General features: G+C 37.3%; 1 protein-coding gene across 3 annotated transcripts; it reads left to right on the plus strand.

Annotated features, from left to right (window-relative positions):
* The first annotated feature begins 1,608 nt into the window (after positions 1-1,608).
* On the plus strand, positions 1,609-13,399 carry LOC122084281 (alanine--tRNA ligase, chloroplastic/mitochondrial). 3 transcript variants are annotated; one of them, XM_042652384.1, is made up of 13 exons: positions 1,609-1,934; positions 2,713-2,826; positions 2,914-3,122; positions 4,147-4,325; positions 6,628-6,706; positions 7,599-7,733; positions 7,831-7,980; positions 8,103-8,213; positions 8,354-9,271; positions 9,421-9,693; positions 10,785-10,994; positions 12,081-12,238; positions 12,618-13,399. In XM_042652384.1, the coding sequence occupies exons 1-13, from the start codon at positions 1,799-1,801 to the stop codon at positions 12,952-12,954; spliced, it is 3,009 nt and encodes a 1,002-aa protein (XP_042508318.1). In that variant the 5' UTR covers positions 1,609-1,798; the 3' UTR covers positions 12,955-13,399. The 3 variants fall into 3 exon arrangements, with proteins under 3 accessions (XP_042508318.1, XP_042508319.1, XP_042508320.1); XM_042652385.1 differs by lacking the exon at positions 1,609-1,934 and having other exon boundaries at positions 2,713-2,815; XM_042652386.1 differs by lacking the exons at positions 1,609-1,934; positions 2,713-2,826 and having other exon boundaries at positions 2,985-3,122; positions 7,586-7,733.
* Positions 13,400-18,057: the final 4,658 nt, after the last annotated feature.

The raw sequence follows: 18,057 nt of genomic DNA on the forward strand, positions 1-18,057 counted from the left end.
TAGAAACAGCAGAAACGGTTTTTTCCATTTCTGTGCTAAGAAACGATTTTTTGAATGCCAAAAGGTGTTTGATTTTTTTTGTTTCCCGAAACATTTTCAATAGTGTAGTCGAATTCAAGACATGAGTGAAGGCATGCCGTTGTAGGAATGCAACTCACGAGTGAAGGCATGATGTTGGAGTTGTAGGTATGCTTCATGGAGATAAGTTTCAGAAAGATGAAGGCAATCTGAAACTGTGAGCTTCGCACAACTATGATGGAATCGCCGCATTTGGATAGAGAAAAGTTTCAACAATGGGTTGGGGGTTTGGGTAGGTTGAGTGAAGTATCGGGTTTTTCACATTTTTTGTCGCTCCCACTTGTTTCTAGAAACAGAAAAATAAATCTAACTTGTTTCTCCATTCCTGTTCCCAGACACAGAAATAGATATAAATTTCTATTTCTGTTTTCAAAAACAAGTGAAACGAAACAAAAAAAATCAAATGGTTTTTGTAGTGTTTTTCTATTTCTGAACACACAAAACTAAAAAACCATTTCTAAAAACAAAATCAAACGGGCCCTTAATCTGAAATTTTATATCCCTAAAGGCCCTAATATTGAAGTCACCCGATGGGCTGGAAGGATGAGGCTTTTGATGCTCTGTGAAGCCATCATGAGTTCATGACGCACAACCCTCCACTCTAGTGCCCCATGAAAGCTGAGACCTTTTTAGGCAAGAGTGCATAAATCACCATCTAAACCTACCCAAACGAAGATCGAAACAGCGCTCCATTAGGTTCGGGTGGGCTTTAGAGTAGCCCAAGCCCAAGCCCAAGCCCAGCCCAATGTCAAGGAAGGCAGGCTATTTTTTGGGTGCAAATGAGGAACGCAAACTTAAGCTGTGTTTGATATAGCCAAGAGAAAGAAAAGAAAAAGGAATATAGAAAAGAGAATAAAATAAAAGAATAGAAAAAAAAAATTATGTATCTTTGGCTATCTATAAAAGAAAAAAAAAAAGGTTTTATTTTCATGTTTTATGCTTTCTTGTGTTTTAGTAAGAATTTTTTTTTTTTTTTTTTTTTTTACGACACAAGAAAACTTCACCATTCCAAAGATGAATTTTGAAATTCAACAAAAGAATCTTCTCTTGATTCAAGACATACCAAATACAATGAGAATTTTTTAAATTAAAAAAAAATAATATAATTTTTTGTATTTTTTCTTTTCCTCTTGACTACCAAACACAGCCTTAGCTTAGGTACTCAATGATGGACAAACTTAACATCAGGTTTGAGCTTGTTCAACCTAAGCCCAACCATTGAAGTCTGTAGTCAAAATTAGATTATCTTACCTTGGGAGTCCCTCGGAAATGTTTTAACACTTGGAATCGATCAAGACTGATACTGATCTAGATCCCCTTGTCTGTATCACAAATTTACTTTTTTCTTTTCTAATAAAAATTATTTTTATGAATATTTTACTCTTATACCTTATTAGTGGATCAATATCGGATAAATCAGGATTGAGGATCAGTCAAGGCCGATACTGATCTGATCCCACGGACACTAACCTGATCCCACGGACACTGACCGAATCGATCCAAGTTTTAGAACCTATGCCCTCCTGAAACGCATCCAAGAAATGGATAGGTTTGCATCCGTTACCAAATAGGCAGCATTAATACTCGAAATGTGTGGATCTCCCAAGTGCCAAGCTTATCTTTCGAAAACCAATCTTGCTCTCTTTTTCCCGGTAAACTCCTTACGCTAACGTTTACTGAGAGACAGGGAGTGAGGAGAGCTGTCTCACTCTCTTTTGCCATGGAGGGCTTGAAGCTTGCAGATACCTCCCACAGTAACCATGGCAGGAAACCTCTTATACCGCTCGCTACTTCGAGCTTACCTTCCGGACGACGATTTCTAAAACCAGCGAAAGGCAGCCTTGCTGTTGCTACCGGTAATTCTGTGCTACATCACTGATAGTCTTGATTCTGTTCCATCCCTATTTGGACACGATTATATTTTTGGGACATTAATGGGCTTCGTGTTATTGGTAGTAATTAGCATCCCGTCTCTGCTTACTTCCATGACAAATGAGCGAAGGAAAACTATGAATATAATCAATAGGCAGAACCCATTCAATTTGTCAGTAGGGATGGAAACCACGGAGTGTTTGCAGAGAACGGTACATTTGAGGACTTGCGTACCTCTTCTGCTTTGTTTTAGATTCTCCTCCTTTTACTGTTTATTTCAGACTGTAATTGAATATAGTACAGTAGTTAATTTGATAGCATGCTTGTTTTAAATGCCATCAAATGTTAAATGGCTTCTCATTAAATGGGTAAAATTATAACTGGTCAATGGAAGTCATCGAATTAAATCCTAAGAACTACGGAAGCCATATTTCAAAATGAGGAACTAAAGAGGAAGAAAGACCCTAGGTTTGAAAATTTTGGTTTTAATTAAGACTTGATTGGATCATTAACAATGGGGCAAAGGAATTTACTCATAGTATACAGCCCTATTTGATTGTAGAAATTTCATCTTATGTGGTGATTGTTAGAGTTTGTGTTTTACTGTAGCCATTCTGACACTAAGGATACTGCCTAGGGTTTTCCTGGAGCATGGGGATTGTTTGAAGTTGATTTAATATTGAGAATCATATTTTGATTTCCTCATTGTAACAAATTTTTTATTCTTCTGTATATACATGAATTATTTGGGTATGGCTGTAGGTTGCAAAGTGTATATGAGCTTGAGAATGAGAAATCTTGTTCAAGTTTCTCCAAGTATCATGCTATATGGACATTCCAAGTTGAAGAAGACACGGGAAATATGGTGCTCATCAGGTTTATTTGTCTCTTGTTTTAGTGTTTGAATTAGAGCATCTTGATTTGTTGTTTAATGGATACTGTTTGCACTTGATCACCTTGCAGCATCAATAAAGCCTGCAACCAAGGAAATGATGAAGGATATGCCCAAGGACCTCCCAGTGAGTGGGGATTCCATACGCTGCCGGTTTCTTGATTTCTATGCTTCTCATGGTCATAAGATCCTTCCAAGTTCGTCACTTGTGCCAGATGATCCCACTGTTTTACTTACAATTGCGGGAATGCTTCAGTTCAAGCCTATATTTCTTGGAAAGGTATATTATGTACTGCTCAATACTGCTCAAGCCAATCTGTGCTCTGCTAGCAGTTTAAGGAATTCCAACTTTTTTCCTGATGCCAGATAGCATGATCCTCCATAAGGGAAGGGGAAGAGAAATAAAGAAAGATAAACCAAGAAAATGATTAACTTTATACCCTGCCAATGTCAATAATGTATCCAGATGGTAAACCAATATCCTTGTTAGCTTGTATATTCTTTGCTCTATTGAGTGACAGTTTATAAAATACCAGATCTGATGCCCAATGCTATCTTCTATAAAGCCAAGGATATACACTTTTACACCTTGTGGATCTGAAACTTCAGAAGCCTAATCTTCTCACTCATGTCTCCAAGCCCAAGTTTTGCTGTTATATCGTAGAAAAGTATCACAGTTTTAAAGTTTAAACGGTTGGAGCTTGATAATTCCAAATCTTACTTATTTGGAGGCGATTACATGTATGCTTGTATTAGGATGTTTTCATTTAGGTCTACTCATATGTTCAAGATGAGTTTGTACGAAATAGTTCTTAAGCACATCTGTGTTATCTGAGTAGTGCTCAATAAAGGTGCATGTAGGTCTACTCATACGTTCAAGATGAGTTTGTACGAAATAGTTCTTAAGCACATCTGTGTTATCTGAGTGGTGCTCAATAAAGGTACATGTGAACAACGTGAAACTTTGTTTAACTGATACCTTCAAGATGAGTTTGTACTAAATAGTTCTTAAGCACATCTTCCCTCTTCCATTATGTTCAACATGAATTTTGACTGCTGCTTTTGGTTATTTTCTTACTGTTTGCATGTGATAACATCTTGCGATACCATGCATGCTATTTCTTATTGTTTACATGTGATATCTTATGATACTATGAATGCTTTATTTAGAGTCATGTTATTTTTACCTTGTTCCATTCTTTGAAGGGTGAAAATTGGCACATCGTATCTTAATATTTGGGTGTATTTATAATTTCAAATATTTACTTTAATCAGATGAATTATTTGGCATATATCTCTTGTAGGAACCTAGAAAAGTAGCTCGTGCTACAACTTCTCAAAGGTGCATACGTACGAATGATGTGGAGAATGTGGGGCAAACATCACGGCATCATACATTTTTTGAGATGCTTGGGAACTTTAGTTTTGGAGATTACTTCAAGAGGGAAGCAATCAATTGGGCATGGGAGCTTTCAACTAAGGAGTACGCATAAAAATTTTCCTCGCTGATGACCATGAGCTATATGTTGGTAAATTTTGTGCTATTTAATTGAAGTATGAAGACATTGACCTATACACTTAACTTGTGGAAACAAGGATTGTGTATGACGAATAATGTGGCACATATTGGACATTTGGCTGTTCTTGCACTGAGTTCTGTGCTGCCTTTTATCATCCACTACTTTCTGAACATTGTCAGTTCTCACATCTGATAGAGTCTGATGTGGCAAACTTAAGGAAACCTGAAACAGGGATGTTTCTGTGCAATTTATTTCATTATCAAGACATATGTTTCTAAGATAATCTCGTCCATAATAGGTAGTGTATAGTGTATTGAAAATGTAATTATATTTTGTAACTTTTTAAAAGAGGATGTTCTGTAGATAAAAGATGGTGTATAATTGGTTTCTAGAAAGAAAAGATAAATGGTTTGTGAGACATGTGGACATAATACAAAGTCCTACATGGTGAAATAAAAAGAAATGTTGATGGTACATTAGTTAACCGACTGTTGTGAGTTTTCAATGAGCTCCGAAGAAACTTGGCTTTAGTGTAATGTGTGGCACTTAAAACTAAAGATGAGATGTTAACAGGGTTTGCAACTTGCTTATCTACTCGGACTATCATTTTCATATTTCTAATCTCTTCCCCCTCCCCGACCCCCACACATTTTTTTTTTTTTTTGGGGGGGGGGTGTGGGGAGGGATGTGAGGGGGTGGTGATTTGATTTCATTGCCTACTCTTCACTATTATGAATACCAAAGCAAGTGTAAATTCATCACTTATCATTTTTGTATCCTTTAATATGAGCATGTATCACATGTCTGTAATGAAATAGTACCCATTGTGAATTTTTGTTGTTCTCTCTCGTTTTTTCATGAGCATGTGATCCCTATATTTGTGTATCAGCATATATTTAGTCAGTGAGAAGGTCCTTTTTTATACAGCACATTACTCACTCAACTTGTTGACTCTGCAGCCATGTCCTTGAACTCTGAAAATTAGGGTCTAGCAGGTCTCAACCTTAAACAATTTGCACATCTGTACACTTAGACAGGATGCATTAGTTGGACTATGGATGATTTAGATTGACAGGAATGGCCTTAACTCGGTCAGGATAGCGAATTGTAATGCTATAGCCACAATAGTTATGTACTTTTCTGTACTCGTCATATTTATGTTCACGCAATGTGACATAGACACATTGATTACTGCAAGAATACTTGCAAACTAAATCAGTTGAACATTCCTGTTGCGTAATACTTAAATATTTGGAATATCTCATATATTTCAATATTTCTTAGCATGTCATTTAAGGAGGGGGGAAAAAGTTCACTGACCTGATCAAGTAAACAGTAGCAACATGCTAAAATTGTTGCACGGTATTGCTCAAGAAGGGATGATTTATACAGGGATTTCCAATGTCTTGTATGGAATACTAATATGGCAAAATATTCAAGACTTGTGGATGTCATCGTTATTTCAAGGCGCATTCATCTAGGGCTCCTCCTTTTATATCATCCTCTCTCATCAGTTTATTCAAATTTTTTCCTTTTCATTACAGCAACTCTTTTTTTTTCTTTTTTTCTTTTTTTTTTGGGGGGGGGGGGTGGGGTTGGATCTACGCCTGGATTCCAGTTAAAGTGAAGTGACATCCCCCTCCTTGAATTAGTGAGTGTACTTCTATCTGGCAGGTTAGTTGTTTTGTCCCAGGAGGACTTCTAATCCTTACTGCTGTTCAGTTGGTGTCGTATACTGTATTGCTCTCCTTTTGAGATTTGATACGTTTACATCTGCAAAAAATAACAGGCCATAAAAGAGATCTTAGTCATCCTACATGTTTATAAAATTGAATCTGTGGCTGCCTCTGCCTGCTGAAGACAAAGAAGAAACAATAGTATCTTTTCTAACATCCACAGATAAGATGGCAACTCAGTTCTCTTCTTGACCCTTTGAGCATTTTTTCAATTCAAAATTCCTTATAGAGCTCTTTGTTTTTTTTCCCCCACTCCCCACTCTTTTTGTAAACACATAGAGAATTCATGTATACTCTTTTATTTTCTTTTGATCCCAAACTGCCAAAAATATGGACATTCCCTTTGATTGCAATTGTAGTTCAATCACATTGTTTAATTTTCTAGATAACTACATACATTGTTTGAGACAGATGCTCTGGACGGGCTTTTTCAGAATTTTGGATTTTCTTGGTTCCATTTTTGTTTTCTTTTTTAATTTGCTTGATAGTAATATACTTTTTTCATTCATTACACTATGACCACATTTAGGTTTGGATTGGAACCAGAGAGATTGTGGATTAGTGTTTTTGAAGATGATGATGAAGCTTTCTCTATATGGCATGATGAGGTAACCCACAGTCAAAGTCATCACTTTGCTACTTTTTCCCTTCTGTTATTTTACTTCCTTGGTCTCCATGGTTCTATTTTTAATTGGTTTGCTTCTTGTACGTAGGGCATGCTTGTATTCCATTCTTTATTCTTTTTTTAAGTTTTAAATAAATGAATTAAATGAACCATTCTAATAAATAAAGGACCATAACCAGGTGCAAGTCCTGCTTTCATGGGGTCCCAGGAGAAATGGACTGGAATTGGTCTTAACCTTCGTCACTTTTTTCACTAAGGGGCCAGCCACAGAATTAAACTTGCATCATGCTGGCAGCTTGAGTTGTTAACCATGCCAAGCAAAAGGCCCTAGCCATGCTAATAAATAGAAACATAAGTTTATCCCCATTTTTTCATAAGAACATGTTCTGAGACCCTTATTAACCCTCCACTGTCATAGATCAATTTCAGTTTTTTCCATATCTAACTTCTTCTTCTTCTTCTTCCTTTTTTTTTTTTTTTTTTTGTTCTATCCATTTCTTGTGCTTGAGCCAACCAGAGAAATTCCAGAGAAATTGGGTGGGTCCCTGAAAAAAAAAAGGAAAAACAAAGTCAAAAAGAAAAAAGAGAAGTTGGGCCATGTTTCCTGACTTCTCTCATGACAGCAATCTTCTACTTCTAGTTGACTTCTCTCCCTCTCTTTGTCTTTATCTACTGATTACTCTGACCCTGTTGTTTACTTGCAATAATTGTTTACCAAGAATCTTAAAATGTAATTTTCATCTGGAACCTTATGCATGTGGTGAGTTGTGCCTTCTAATAGTTCCTTCCTAAATGAATACTCGTTGCAATATGGAATCAAAAGGATAAATATTCACATCGTGCTGTAATTTTTATCTCTAAGGTTCTTGCATCAGGTAGGTGTTCCTGTTGAACGTATAAAGAGGATGGGTGAGGATGACAACTTTTGGACTAGTGGGGTCTCTGGACCCTGTGGTCCATGCTCTGAGATCTATTATGATTTCTATCCTGAGAGGGGAGATTCAGATGCCGTATGTACTATTTGAACTCTCTCTCTCTCTCTCTCTCTCCCTCCCTCTAATTGTATTTTTTGCTGAGTTGCTATTTGTAAATAAAATGCTTCTACAGGATTTGGGAGATGACAGTAGGTTTATAGAGTTCTACAATCTTGTGTTCATGCAATATAACAAGAGAGATGATGGGTTCCTTGAACCCTTAAAACAGAAGAATATTGATACCGGGCTTGGCCTTGAGCGTATGGCTCGCATCCTTCAAAAGGTATCTGTAATTCAATACATTTGCTCTGTAGCAGTTCACTGTTAAAAAAAGCTTTACTTAATGAACAATTTGATCACAGTGCTGACAAGGTAAGAAATTATCTGTGCCACACTTATTTGCAGGTCCCAAACAACTATGAGACTGACTTGATCTTTCCCATTATAGAAAAGGCCGCAGAATTGGCAGTGGTTTCATATGCCAAAGCTGATGATCGCATAAAGTGCTACCTTAAAGTATGTTACTCTCAACAAAGTATTGTATTTCTTTTAAAAATATCTGCAACTAGTATTGATTTGGCTTCATGTGTTCACAAGTAAGCAGTTAATGATTTTGTAATTAACCTTTTTCACAATATCCTATCGATATTTTCCAGGTTATTGGAGATCATATGCGTGCAGTTGTTTATCTCATATCAGATGGGGTTGTCCCATCAAATATTGGGAGAGGCTATGTTGTTCGGCGACTCATCAGAAGAGTTGTTCGTACTGGTAGGTTACTTGGCATTAAAGAAGATGGTAACGGAAACCTTGAAGGAACATTTGTACCACTACTTGCAGAGAAAGTGATAGAACTAAGCAGCAAAATAGATTCAGATGTGAAAACTAGAGCACCCCGAATCCTTGAGGAGTTAAAAAGAGAAGAGTTGAGATTTGTGCAGACACTTGAGAGGGGAGAAAAGCTACTAGAGCAGCTGTTAACTGATGCATCATTAAGGGGCCCTGTCAATGGAGGTGGACCTTGTTTGTCTGGCAAAGATGCGTTTCTTTTATATGATACATATGGTTTCCCAATAGAAATAACAATGGAAGTTGCTCAAGAAAGAGGTGTCCGTGTAGATATGGAAGGTTTTGATAGGGAAATGGACAACCAAAGACGGCAGTCTCAGGCTGCGCACAATGTTGTTAAGCTTGCAGTGGGAAATGCATCAGAGCTTACAGAGAGTGTTCCTGACACTGAATTCTTAGGATATGACACCCTTTCTGCCAGAGCAATTGTGGAGGGCCTTATGGTGAATGGAAAGCCAGTAATACAAGTCTCTGAAGGAAGTGATGTAGAAATTATGCTGAATAAAACACCATTTTATGCTGAATCTGGTGGTCAAATAGGAGACCATGGTTATCTATATGTTCCAGATGCTGAGAGTAGTCAAAAAGCTATTGTGGAGATCAAAGATGTCCAGAAATCTCTTGGAAATATATTTGTTCATAAGGGTACTATTAGGGAGGGAGCTATAGAAGTTGGAAGAGAAGTGGAGGCTGCTGTTAATGCAAATTTGAGACAGAGGGCTAAGGTATGGTCTTTGCTTCGAATTATTTTGCAACATCTTTGGAGGTTTCTTCCTGAGTTTTCAAGTACTACTGTGTAAAGACTGTTTGGATACATCTGTCTATCATCCCTTTCTGAGTGTTGCTTGGATTGCTATTTTCTTGTATGTTGCAGGTTCACCATACTGCTACACATCTTCTGCAATCTGCTCTTAAACTTGTAATCGGCCAAGAAACATCACAAGCTGGTTCACTGGTAGCTTTTGATCGCCTCCGTTTTGATTTCAATTTTCACCGGCCATTGCTAAACCATGAGATAGTGGAACTTGAGAGATTGATTAATGGATGGATTAGTGATGCAACATGTCTTCAAACCAAAGTGATGTCTCTAACTGATGCCAAAAGAGCTGGGGCTATTGCAATGTTTGGTGAAAAGTATGGAGAACAGGTTTGGTAGTATGGCAACACAAGTTCTATTTTAGTTCTCAATGTAGAGGTTAAAACTTAAATATATTGAGATTACCACAAATTATTTAGCTTTTTTTTTTTTTTTTGGGGGGGGGGGTGTGGGGGAGGAATCATACTTCAAAAGCTTGACCTGAAGAACTGTCCTTAGAATTTCCCTTAAAGGGGGGAAAAATGGTCGGAATAGTTGTTCACTGATCACCCATAATGCAGAGCAGGATTGGGGGTGAAAGATTATCAAGAACAAAAATAACCCAGGGTCTATAACACAAGTGAAACATGTTTGCATATGAATATATGTGTATGTGGTGGGGAAAGGGTGTGCTTGAGCGTGTGGTTGAAGTAAAAGAAACTTCTGGATTGCTATATATTTTTGTAATGGGATTCAATCTAATGCTTTGGTAGATTTCAGAATCTTACCCACAACAGAATCGGATTACTCATAACCAGAGGTTAAACATCACATATTACCCCAAATCTAAGGGTCAGATTATCCCCAGGTTCAGGTCAGATGTAGGTAACTAACAAGCCCACAATCCCTCAAAGTTGGATGAGGACCCAACTGTCGGATTCCAAGTTATTTGACCAAGAATGAAAATAGAATCTACTTTTGAGAAATAGAAAAGCATATCATCACAACCGCTCAAACTGATCAGCATAAAATTATAGTCATATGCTCCATTCAGTTGGAACACCAGAATAACAACAACTCAGCCTTATACCAACTAAATGGGGTTGGTTACATGTATCCTTGACCTTCAATCAGCTCTATTTGAGGTCATACTTGATAAAAGGCCTAAGCTATACATGTTTTTCCTCTCCAATTCTCCTAAGGTCATTTTAGGATTGCTAATAAATCAGTTGCAGAACGTAACAGCATTTTATACCATGATTCTTTCATTGGTCTATGTATAAAGCAATTAAGTGATATCATGCTTAGAATTTAACTTAATTTTCAAAACGAAAATTATTCCTTTTCTGAATCAAAATTTCATTTAGATGTCCAAGAATACTGAACATGTAGCAGACAACCACTTCATGACATTTACTTACTCTTACAATGAGGTGTCATAGGTACGTGTTGTAGAAGTTCCTGGAGTATCAATGGAACTCTGTGGCGGAACCCATGTCGGGAATACTTCTGAAATACGTGGCTTCAAAATAATTTCAGAGCAAGGAATTGCATCAGGGATCAGGCGTATTGAAGCTGTAGCTGGTGATGCTTTCATTGATTATGTAAATATTCGTGACAACTGCATGAGACATTTATGTTCCACTCTGAAGGTAGATTTTCCTTTGAGGTATTTTTATTATCCAATTAGCAACAAAGGTGTATATATATATATATAGGCATCTCTAAGGCAAATGAAAGTAGGCCAAACTTATATGCATCTTAAGTACTCTGTTTATTTGTTTCCAAGAACATATGACGTAGGATTTAGTCAGTCCCTTTTACTCCCCCCTCTTTCATGTTGAAAAAAGAAAAATTGTTCTTTTGGGGGGCTCATGATGTTCATAAGGTTGTCAACTTTGCAAGTTCACGACTTGGCAAGCAATTGATCGACATTTTAGTGGATTCTATGTTATCACGGGCTATTCACCCATCTTGTTCATCAAATTATAACAGAGAATGGGCATGTTATATGCATTAAAAGTGTCTCCAAAGCTGTAGAAAATTAAGAACATGCTAACCTCCATTATTACATATTAGAAGTTTGTGGCATTCTTCTAATTTTCAATAACTTTGAACCATGATGTAACCCACATTATATACTCATACTGAGCTGAAAATATGGCAAGTGGTGAGCTTTGTAAAGTTCACCTACCTTGGTGAAGTTAACATTTCCCTTTTATTTTTTTATTTTTTTATTCTCTCTTCTTCCTCCATCAGTTTTTAACTCAAACTTGGTCATATTCAGCTTTACTAAGTCTACTTCAGCAACACATGTTTCTTTGAGACAAGTTAAATTTCACCTGAGGTGGTCCAAATTTGATCCACTTGTCTTGATTTGAGCAGTACTACTAGTTTAGTTAGAAACAAGAAAATTCAGACTGAATTTCATAGAAATTATGGTTCATCTTTTTCAAGTGTTGGCAAAGAAGCCAACCAAGAGCACCAGAAATGTGTGTAATTCTTCCTCCGGCAAGTGTTGGTTGAGGTTTAGCTTAACATGATCCCTTTCCTTCAAGAAATCATCTACTACATGTGGAGAGGGGGGAAAAAAAATAGAGGTTGCATAGAATAGGAGCATTCTTCTCTCTGAAAAATGTCCATGTCCTAGTCAAAGAGATGCTTCAAACACACCATCTGCCCATCTCTCTGAGATTGTGGAAGGTTGCTTCAAAGTATATGTTTTATATTTTTTGAAGGTAAAAGATGAAGACGTGACAACCAGGGTGGAAAGTCTTTTGGAGGAGTTACGGATGGTGAAGAATGAAATTGCGTCTGTTCGTGTTAAAGCCGCTGTGTACAAAGCATCAACAATGGCTACCAAAGCATTCTCAGTGGGAGCTTCTAAAAAGACCAAGTAATAACCTCCTGCTTCCTCTGAGCGTCAAAAAAAAAAAAAAATCCTACTTTGATTTGAATTATTATCTTGACAATCTCAGAATTCCTACGAGAATAAAAAGGGAGCATAAGCTTGAATGCTGTAAAGTATGATCATCAAAATGAGAAGATATCTTATTATTGATCCAACAGAAGTGAAATTCTTAACTTTTTGAAATATAATCTGATTTCTTGGAACAGTCATGTATATTATCATTTTCTCTTTCCTAGAAACTCAAAAAAGTTAAGAATGTGGATGATTTAAGTTACCATAAATATCCATCATAGTTTCTTTCGTTAATAGCTTCAGTTATTTTTTGTTTTTAAAAATTTATTGATTGAGAAAATTTGGTTTCCAGGGTTCTAGTGGAGAATATGGATGATATTGATGCTGATTCATTAAAGCATGCTGCAGAATATTTAGTGAATACACTGCAGGACCCTGTCGCTGTGGTTTTGGGATCATGCCCAGGTGAAGAGAAGGTGAGCTTGGTTGCTGCATTTAGTCCAGCAGTTGTAGCTCTAGGATTACAGGCTGGGAAGTTTATAGGACCTATAGCCAAGATGTGTGGTGGAGGAGGGGGTGGCCGGCCTAATATAGCCCAGGCAGGTGGACGGAAGCCTGAGAACTTGTCAAATGCACTTGAAAAAGCTCGAACAGAACTTATTGCCACTCTCTCTGAAAAAGCAAGCTGAGAATCAATTTTGGCCTTGACGAACTTTTGGTTTGCCAAAAGGAATGCTGAATTTCAGCCATTGTAACTTCTAGAAGCTTCAGCATTTTTTTCGATCTACAGCTGTCTTGTTAACGGAATTTCTGTTTCCAGTCAGTAGATAGGAAGAGGGGTATACAGACCTATTTTCCTCGGGTGCTGTGGGCATAAAAGCAGAAAAATGTATTACTAGTTCTTAAAGTTCATGGTGTCATCCTGTTTATGTATTTACCTCAAACCAGATCTACTATGTTGATGAAGCATGTTATTCAGTAGCTAAATTTGTATAGGTCATGCCTGAGCTTGTAAGAATGTGTATATTTTGTTGCTTTTTTCCTAATATTTAGCTTGTCAGCTATTCCATATCAACTGTACACTGCTGTTTAACAATTTACCCATTATTGAGACAAAAAGTATTCAAGCGCACACTTTTTAATTTTGTATCATATAACTGATGAAATTTGATTCTTTTTGATAATACAGATCAAGAGGAAATTCATAAAGATTTTTCCTCCAGTCCAGAGATTTGCTGCCCTAGGGGTCTGATATATGATGAATATTGAATGACGAATGCAACTTCTGGTGTTCTTCGAATCCAGAAATCCTACATAGTACCACACGCATAGCCATAGACGACACAATCTGACTGTTTCCCTGGTGATCTGATATTTGTTTCCTACCTATCCTCTCCACTAGTTACCGTCTTAATTTATATTAATTTCTCTCACTCACTCACTCATGGTTCATGTGCCAAATTTAAGATCATTTCAAATTTGAATACTACCCTACTTCTCAGTAAACAAAGATGGTTGCAGAAGATAAGAGGAACCTGTAGGTTTTACTGTTTCATGATATTATAATGGCAGACTATCACATTCTGCATTTCCAATGTTAGTCTTGCAAAATAACCCACCTATGATCGCGCTTACAATCTCACAACGGCTAATGTACATTATTTAACAAAAGTCACTTTCATTCAAAAAATATAAGAAAGAAACAGAGATAACCAATATCAAATTAATTGAACCAAATGTCATGTAATGTATGAGAATCATCTTAAACAGACCTATTGTGAGTTGGGTAACATACTATAGAGGTGATTATGGAGTCCCTCTCATAATCTTTTTTTTTTTTGGTAGAGCTCCCATAATCCCGGTATGGATACGGGTTCATACAGCACAAAAAAATCTGGCTTTGTTGAGACAAAGGGGGATCAGTGAAAGGATCCCAATTTAAAGCTGAAGAACGATTGAGGGACAGCTCAATCTCGTTGGATCAAAATCCAAATTTTTTAATTTAAACAAATTGGGCTTACAATTTAGTTGATTCACAAGTCATGTTCCAGACAAACAGGAAAATTAGTTGAGTGCGTCTTTCAAGATATGGTTTGTGATGACATTTCAAATGCAAGACATACGTGTCCAAACGTCTGCTTGTCGCCTTGTGCTAGTGCCCTACTGCTGGAGGAAGATAGTCAAACCATTCACAATAGAGTCCATGGTTGTCCCACAATCACAGAGAGAGAGAGAGAGAGAGAGAGAGAGAGAGAGAGAGAGAGAGGTTTTGGTGGGAACAGGGGAGGTGGAAGGTTCTTTTTCTATGGCACTGTAGGACCATAGCAGTTGTGTTTCTGCTGGCATTAGTATTCACTGGCAAGAAGATACATGGATAATTGCTTTTTTCTCCAGTAATGGATAGATATAGTGTTCATAATTGACTACTACCTCCTTACAGTTTGCAGAAAACAATGGAATCACTCTGTACTACTTTTCCCTATTTCTTAATATAATCAATCCATTCATTAATGGTAAGAAAAAAACTGTTAATTGTTCTCCATTAGTGGTTTCCAAGTAGATCTGCAATACATCACTTGGCTCACTTTGATGTGGTAACAAACCAAAGTGGGTTTTACCAAATTGATCAATTAATTAGCCAGTCGTACACATGGATTCACATAATGGTATTAGATCAAGTTAAATCATGTTCATCTTTTATGATTCTTGATTTGAACTCGATAGACCTCACTTTAATGATCCTCTTTGATTGAGCTAATGCTCTTTTAAATTTCACTGCATTAGACAATAATTCGGGAATTATTTGGCCAAACAGACTAATTTCAAAAAATTCTGATCGAATCCGAATAAAAAATAGAAATCGGAAAAATTTACGATTTTTTCTAATTTGATTAAAAAAAGAAAAAATTACATGATTACCTACTTTTGGGTTTTCCTTTACAAAATTACCCATTCATTATTTTAGTCAACAAAAATACACTGTTTTGGGTTTTCGTTTACAAAACTACAAAAAACAGTGTTCTTCCCTCAATTAAGGGTTTTTTTTGATAGTTTTACCCCCACCCGGACACCCCCTTCACTGTTCTTCCGACATAACCTGATCCTCCTCCTCTTCTCCTACCATCACACCACCATGGCCCTCGGTTCATAGTTCACATGCCCCTGCCCCTGCTGCACCCCAACCCACCCCTACCTCCCTTCTTTTTCTTCTTCTTGCCAACCACCTGTCCCTACACTCTGCTTCTTCTTCTTTCCAACATTTTCAGTACCAAGTTTTAATTGGGGATTTCCCATGGAGTCTCATCATCAGATAAAGAACATTCAATGGAAGATGACAAAGATGGAGAATCATCTTTAGATTTGAGGCAGTGGACAGAGAACAGATACTCAGCCGAATGGGTCGAACTTTCCATTTTCTGATTCGAATCAAAGAAAATAGTGCTATTAACTTTATACTGTTAAAATTTTTGAGGAAATAACAAGCCAACGAAGCCTCTATTTTCCTATTCATAAATCGAAGAGTTGTGCTACTTGCCAAATGGCACCCATTATTTGAAATTTGGGGTTGGGTGAGGTAAAGGGCAGGACGAATGAGAGAGAGAGAGAGAGAGAGAGAGAGAGAGGGGATAGCACAGTTCTATCCTTGATGTTTGATTTTGTTCTTCTGATCTAGAATCTTTTGTTAAGCAAAACCCTAATTTTCTTTGTATTTTGTTTTCCTCTCTTTCTCCTTAGGCCCAACTTAGACAATTTCTTGAAACCCCAAAGCTTATTTGAATTATGCTGAATGGATCAGAGGGGGTGGTCAAGGGAACAAGGGAAGGTGAGGTAGGGTGGGTGGCGTAGCCGGTGGGTTGCAGCCTTGTAGGGAAAGGAGGGTGGTGTGACCGATTCAACAATGTCTTCAAATTTATTGTCAATTAAGATCTTCTAGCCACTCCCTCTCCCCACAACCGCCACCACAAGCCACAATTCTATTCGCCGACCATCTCAATAAATGTAAAAAAGATAAAGAGGGGATAGGGTGAAAGGATTGCAACGGTGGACATTGTGATAGGAAAAGAGGTGGAGGGGTAAAAAGATAAAAAAAAAACATGCATTATTGAAGGAGGACACTCTTTTGGTTTGTTTTGTAACAACTAAACATTATATTGTGTATTTTTGTTTACTAAAAACATAGGATGGGTAATTATGTAAAGAGAAACCGAAAATTGGGTAACCTTGTAATTTTCCCTTAAAAAAGAGTCGAGAAATTCGGACGAACTGACTTATAATCGAATAATTTGTAAGTCCCCCGAATGATTGCTTTGGATGGCGATGATTCCTTGGTGGTACCGAAAAGATCAGAAAGGAACGAGGAGGACGAACCCAGTTGCTTATTTCTGTCCATATCTCTCATTTTCGCCTAAAAGAAGGAAGGGGACGAGATTTACAGAGAGAACAAATGAAGAAGAAGGTTCAGATTGCAGACGAGGTGAGACTAGAGTGGGAAGAGCGAGGAAGCGGAAGAGGAAAAGGAGGATTGAGGAGAAAGAGAAAATTGGCTCACGAATTTATAAGGAAAAGAAAACGGCAGTACCCCATGTGCCGTCATTTAAAGCACACCTTCCCCTGCTCCGTTTTGTTCTTTTTCTCTGATCCCTTCCCTCCCTTCTCTTTCCTTTCCACTTCCGTCCTTTCTGTCTCCTCCCTCGCCGACGATTATATCCATATCCATCGATCTAATACTTTCTCTCTCTTCCTTCTCTCTTCCCTTGTTCTATTCCTTAATTTACAATCAAACCCTCCTTCCTTCCTTCCTATATTTCCTTCCATCTTTCAGTCTTTTCCCTTTAACAGATAAGCGACATATGGGGTCTAAGTCCAACACAGTGCCATGTAGGACCTCTTGCTACCGCCCCAGCTTTTTAATACCGACTTTGAAGTTTGAACATAGATCGAGAGCCTTGGGACGATGGAGAGGCAATAAAAGATACAACCCAGACTTTTTAATTTTTTTAGGAATATCAATTGGTCGGGTATGAGTCGTGGTACTGACCATTTTAGGTCCATATTGAAGCCCATCTACTAAAGTACATAATTACTCCAATAAACTATGATACCTGATACAATAAATTATAAAAATAATATCTGAATTTTTTGTCTAATTTTTTATTTTATTATTGAATTCAAATCTAAATTTGATTTTTATTTTATCTGTTTCTTTTATCGAACTCATAAATTAACCAATTGAGTTATTCCGAATAATTCTCCATCCGAATAATTTTCGAATCTGAATTTGTTAGGTATGCGTTAGACAAAGCCTTAATCAAATTTTTAATTTGGTAATTACATTAGTATCAACACTAATCAAATTACCGACTTGTGAGGCTGGCCCATAAGTTGTTGGCAAAGAGCTTTACACATTTATACCCAAAGGAGAAAGAAAGTTCCACGGAAAGTCAAAGTGGAAGTTTCGTTCTCGCATGGGGACACCGTCCATGGATGGAGTCATGAAAACAATAAAAGCATTCCCACCATTGAGAACCTTTGTCTGTTTTGTGACTTAGTGCGTGCAAGTGGAGTCGGTGAGAGATAGAATCATAGAAGCCAGCAAAAATTCCTCTGTCCTCCGCGATTGTGCAAATGCCAGTCCCTTTCCTTAAACCTTATTCATATATTATTTATTTAATATTTTTTACTGATCCATGTGGAGAATTTGAAGCTTAGCACCTGTAATCCACTCTTCACTCTTCTCTATAAATAGATGACCATTCTGTCTTCGTTCTATCGTAATCATACTTGACACTAAG

Source organism: Macadamia integrifolia, chromosome 7 (genome assembly GCF_013358625.1).
Source record: "Macadamia integrifolia cultivar HAES 741 chromosome 7, SCU_Mint_v3, whole genome shotgun sequence".
In the NCBI taxonomy this organism is placed as follows: Eukaryota; Viridiplantae; Streptophyta; class Magnoliopsida; order Proteales; family Proteaceae; genus Macadamia; species Macadamia integrifolia.